This window comes from Oncorhynchus clarkii, chromosome 5, assembly GCF_045791955.1.
Source record: "Oncorhynchus clarkii lewisi isolate Uvic-CL-2024 chromosome 5, UVic_Ocla_1.0, whole genome shotgun sequence".
NCBI classification, from domain to species: Eukaryota; Metazoa; Chordata; class Actinopteri; order Salmoniformes; family Salmonidae; genus Oncorhynchus; species Oncorhynchus clarkii.
In genome coordinates, this window is record NC_092151.1 from 4,351,633 (window position 1) to 4,357,632 (window position 6,000).

General features: G+C 41.8%; 1 protein-coding gene across 1 annotated transcript in view; it reads left to right on the forward strand.

The window, feature by feature from the left end:
- The window catches only part of LOC139409827 (netrin receptor DCC-like), a 567,888-nt gene that overhangs the window by 373,953 nt on the left and 187,935 nt on the right, over positions 1 to 6,000 (forward strand). The window contains exon 10 of the mRNA XM_071155214.1: positions 3,415 to 3,569. Within this exon, the coding sequence (XP_071011315.1) occupies positions 3,415 to 3,569 (155 nt within the window). The remainder of the gene's footprint in view (positions 1 to 3,414; positions 3,570 to 6,000) is intronic.

The window sequence follows — 6,000 nt, forward strand, 5'->3', positions numbered from 1 at the left end:
GTTAAATACTACACGGTCAACAGGTTAAATACTACACGGTCAGCAGGTTAAATACTACACGGTCAACAGGTTAAATACTACACGGTCAACAGGTTAAATACTACACGGTCAGCAGGTTAAATACTACACGGTCAACAGGTTAAATACTACACGGTCAGCAGGTTAAATACTACACGGTCAACAGGTTAAATACTACACGGTCAACAGGTTAAATACTATATGGTCAACAGGTTAAATACTACACGGTCAGCAGGTTAAATACTACACGGTCAACAGGTTAAATACTACACGGTCAACAGGTTAAATACTACACGGTCAACAGGTTAAATACTACACGGTCAACAGGTTAAATACTACACGGTCAACAGGTTAAATACTACACGGTCAACAGGTTAAATACTACACGGTCAACAGGTTAAATACTACACGGTCAACAGGTTAAATACTACACGGTCAACAGGTTAAATACTACACGGTCAACAGGTTAAATACTACACGGTCAACAGGTTAAATACTACACGGTCAACAGGTTAAATACTACACGGTCAACAGGTTAAATACTACACGGTCAACAGGTTAAATACTACACGGTCAACAGGTTAAATACTACACGGTCAACAGGTTAAATACTATATGGTCAACAGGTACGGTAAAATACTACACGGTCAACAGGTTAAATACTACACGGTCAGCAGGTTAAATACTACACGGTCAGCAGGTTAAATACTAAACGGTCAACAGGTTAAATACTACACGGTCAACAGGTTAAATACTACACGGTCAACAGGTTAAATACTACACGGTCAACAGGTTAAATACTACACGGTCAACAGGTTAAATACTACACGGTCAACAGGTTAAATACTACACGGTCAACAGGTTAAATACTATATGGTCAACAGGTACGGTAAAATACTACACGGTCAACAGGTTAAATACTACACGGTCAGCAGGTTAAATACTACACGGTCAGCAGGTTAAATACTAAACGGTCAGCAGGTTAAATACTACACGGTCAGCAGGTTAAATACTACACGGTCAACAGGTTAAATACTACACGGTCAACAGGTTAAATACTATATGGTCAACAGGTACGGTAAAATACTACACGGTCAACAGGTTAAATACTACACGGTCAACAGGTTAAATACTATATGGTCAACAGGTACGGTAAAATACTACACGGTCAACAGGTTAAATACTACACGGTCAACAGGTTAAATACTACACGGTCAGCAGGTTAAATACTAAACGGTCAACAGGTGAAATACTACACGGTCAACAGGTTAAATACTACACGGTCAACAGGTTAAATACTACACGGTCAACAGGTTAAATACTACACGGTCAGCAGGTTAAATACCACACGGTCAGCAGGTTAAATACTACACGGTCAGCAGGTTAAATACTACACGGTCAACAGGTTAAATACTACACGGTCAACAGGTTAAATACTACACGGTCAACAGGTTAAATACTACACGGTCAACAGGTTAAATACTACACGGTCAACAGGTTAAATACTACACGGTCAACAGTTTAAATACTACACGGTCAACAGGTTAAATACTACACGGTCAACAGGTACGGTAAAATACTACACGGTCAACAGGTTAAATACTACACGGTCAACAGGTTAAATACTCTTGAAAATTGTTCCACACAAACCAGGTGCAGGAAAACTAAAAGCTGATTTACTCAGTAGAGACCAAAGGAATTTCCAGTGTTAAACCATCCCTGAGACCAGGGAGGTGGTAACTCACATGTCTAAAGTTTAGTAATGATGTTCGTTACAGTGGAACTTTTAGTAAAATGTTTTTCTAAATGAAAACATAGCATTGTATCAACGTACGTGACATAAACAAACAGAACTTACTTCGGCACGGGGGAATAAGAGAAATGTGTACGCTTCAGTGCATTTACTGTTTATCGAAATTCGAGATGGATCACCAACAAAATCAGATGTAGAGCTTAGAAATGTAGAAATCTGATCGATTGCCAGTCCACGATAGTGTCAGGTTTCCTTACTTTGGCCCAGGCCGGATTTCTCATCTGAATGAACTCAGTTAGCTCCGAACAAAATCAAGAGGCAGATCTATCTTTGACTCTGAATTGTTTAAAAGGGGCGTGTTTACCTGCCAAAGGATTAAATACGGAGGAGAACATTTCTAGAGCTCAGGGTCACGAGGATACAGTGGCTAAAACACAGTAAAAATGGATGAGGAGACAACCTTTTAAAATGTCTCTTCTTAACTAAACTGGGATGACTATTTTGCTGATTCGTATCTCTATTACATACTATGGGACAAGGTTCAATAAGATAATATGCAAATTCTCCACTATAAATAATAATTTACCCCAATGTCTTCATCAGAGACAAATCGTTTAACCATGTTTCCTAGAGAACCAGAATGTCAGGACACGAGTCCTGAAACCAAACGCACGTTTAGGTGCAATAGCCCAAGTCACCTCGGAGATTTAAAGTCATAAGGGGTATTCAGCTGATTCAATTAAGAAACTTAATAATCTGCCAGCTATTTGTTGAGTTAGGTGAGACTTTGCCAAGGCCCCTGGCCAACCACGTGAGAGCAGAGCAGACCGAGCATTTCACAGACCTCCCTCAAGTTGCTGGATAAAGGGTGCTGGAGGGCAGGAACTGGGAGAGCAATATTGACAGAGCAGTCACTGATCATCACTTAAAATAGTATATATATATATATATATTTAAATCCATCTCAGGTCCCATCTAGTCAGTGAGATTTGAACGGGGATGAAGAGGTGCTGAAATCCCCTGGGATTACAGTTTCTGCAGAAGGGATTATATGGATTGAATGGTATTTGGAAAGGACGTCTGATGCCTTTTCCAGTGCTTTCTTCTGATCCTGTCTCTCCTTACTGGGAGTCTGTTTCTGTGTGTCTGTGTGTGTGTGTGTGTGTGTGTGTGTGTGTGTGTGTGTGTGTGTGTGTGTGTGTGTGTGTGTGTGTGTGTGTGTGTGTGTGTGTGTGTGTGTGTGTGTGTGTGTGTGTCTGTGTCTGTGTGTCTGTGTCTGTGTGTGTCTGTGCGTTTCCGGTGCTTACTCTTAGTCTCTCTGTCTGTTGTTTGAGGGAGCAGTCTGTACCAGTGTCTGTTGTTTGAGGGAGCAGTCTGTACCAGTGTCTGTTGTTGTTTGAGGGAGCAGTCTCTATGACTGTGTTAAATTAAAGGGAGTATTATTTAACTGTGTCTGTTGTTGTTTCAGGGAGAGGTCTGTGAACGTGTCTGTTGTTGTTTCAGTGAGAGGTCTGTGAATGTGTCTGTTGTTGTTTCAGGGAAAGGTCTGTGAACTTGTCTGTTGTTGTTTCAGGGAGAGGTCTGTGAACGTGTCTGTTGTTATTTCAGGGAGAGGTCTGTGAACGTGTCTGTTGTTGTTTCAGGGAGAGGTCTGTGAACGTGTCGGAGCCAGAGACCCTCCAGATGACTGTCAGTAACCTGAAGCCAGAGGAGACCTACTCCTTCAGAGTGGTGGCCTACAACGACAACGGCCCTGGGGAGAGATCCGAGACACTCAAACTCACCACGCAGCCTGAGTGTAAGCCTAGTTGAGCCCTGCTCAGTATTCTCACCCGGAGCAGAAATACAGCCTCGTCCCACATAGGCTCCACGTATAAGTCATACTGTCAAAACTTCACATAGCCAGAGCATTGCCCAGTTCATAGTCAACACACAAACCAAATCAAATTGTATTGGTCCATACACATATTTAACAGATGTTATTGGTCCATACACATATTTGTCAGATGTTATTGTGGGTGTAGTGAAATGCTTGTGTTCCTTAGCAGCAACAGTGCAGTAGTATCTAACAATTCACAACAATGCACACAAATCTAAGTAAAATAATGGAATTAATAAATATATAAATATTAGGATAAGCAATGTCGTAGTCAGGAGTATAAATGTATATATACACTATCCGTTAAAAGTTTGTACACACCGACTCATTCCAGGGCTTTTCTTTTTTTGTACTATTTTCTACATTGTAAAATAATAGTGAAGACATCGTATCTATGAAATAACACTTATGGAATCATGTAGTAACCAAAAAAGTGTTAAACAAATAAAAATACATTTTAGATTTGAGATTCTTCAAATAGCCACCCTTTGCCTTGATGACAGCTTTTGCGCACACTTGGCATTCCCTCAACCAGCTTCACCTGGAATGCCACCTGGCTGCTTTTCCTTCACTCTGCGGTCTGACTCAGATCAAACCATCTCAATTGGGTTGAGGTAGTGGGATTGTGGAGGTACACAACTAATTCATACAGGACAAAAACCCAACCAGAGGTGAAGGTGAAGGACCCACCGCTCCGACAAAACCAGTAATGACCTGGTTTTCCAATGCAGGAGATGAACACCAAGTAATCTGTGCAGTTTCACTGCAGCTCAATCCCCCCGCTCTACCAGTATAAAGTTTTGCGCCTATTCCATCGAGACCTTTTTGGTTGTTTTGCTCTCTTACGACACCCACATGCTTTACGGCGGTCATCTGAACCTACTGTCGTGGACGTCCACATTTTTTTAAAGAGGTCTTCTCACAAAACCGACTGTCCAGACCGAACCGTTGGAGCTAAAAACCAATATCTACAGAGGATACTTTAGCGAACATTCGTTCGTTCGGTTGTTTTGCTCGACGAGGCACAAAATCTTCATGGGAGTCGTATGAAGGTAACCCAGTACCAGGCTGAAGGTAACCCAGTACCGGGCTGAAGGTAACCCAGTACCGGGCTGTAAAAACGGGACCAAACAATGGGTCAAACATTATATCTGGGATTCTTGAGGTCAATTTGCAGTCTACAAATGATTTGTAATTATGTTCCGTCCCCCCCGTCTCCCCCCGCCCCCTCGTCCCCCGCCCCTCTGTCCCCCCCCGGCCATCCGCTCAAGCAAAAATGGCGGCTGAAACTAGTTGATGATCCCTGGTCTAGACCTGCAGGGTAGAAGGGAGAGCACGGTAACATCACATTCCTCATCTGCTGCTCCAAATACAGTGTCACACTAGTACACCAGTAGTCTCACACACACACACACACACACACACACACACATCTACACACACACCGCAATGTACCAGTACACTCTCACAAAATAATCTCTATCTTTACTCCATGATTCTGAGCAGAGATCAGCTATAGATTATTCTATATAAGGAGAAGAGTAAAACCCTGCCGAACCAAAGACGGATTTGCGAACGGATTTGGGGTGTTTTTAGGGCACATGGAGTGTAATTTAATTCTTTCACTCTCTTTCTTTGTCCCTCTCTATCCCACTTGCTTTTTGTTTCTTTCTCTGCCCGGTCTGAAGCAGCAGTATACAAGGTGGTATTACAGCGCGTGGAAGCTGATTCCCAATCTCCCCTGATCCTTCCTTAGCTCTCCTCTCACTGGGGCCTCATCTATCCAGCCTGCCAGAATACATTGTTCTATAAGACCTTGTGGAGGTGGAAAACATACCATTAAAATATCTGCAGCTCCTCTTTTTAAATCACGCTTTCCTATTGAACCCTTTGAATATGGCACGAACACCTTTAAAGGTCCCCAATTGAAGCTGTTTTTAAAAAAAATATATTATTATTATCTCAATATCAAATCGTTTCTGGGTAATCATTAAAGACCCAGTGCAGTCAAAAACGTGATTTACCTGTGTTTTATATATATTTAAACGCTATGACTCTGGAATAATACTGGGATATTCTGAAAATGATGTTAATGCCTTTTAACTGTAAAAACTGTTTGAATTAGTTAATTGACCAATAAGGAAGAGAGTTCCATACCTCCCTACCAATAATAGTACATGTCCGTCCCCCCGCCCCCCCCCCCCCCCAATCAGACCACTCCCAGACAGTCCTAGAGGAATTATTGCTTGAAAAATTGTTCTTTGTTATTAAGAAGCTGTTTTTGTTTATTTTTGACCATTTTAATTGAAAACAATCACAGTAAAGGTACTTAATTGCTACCCAGATATGA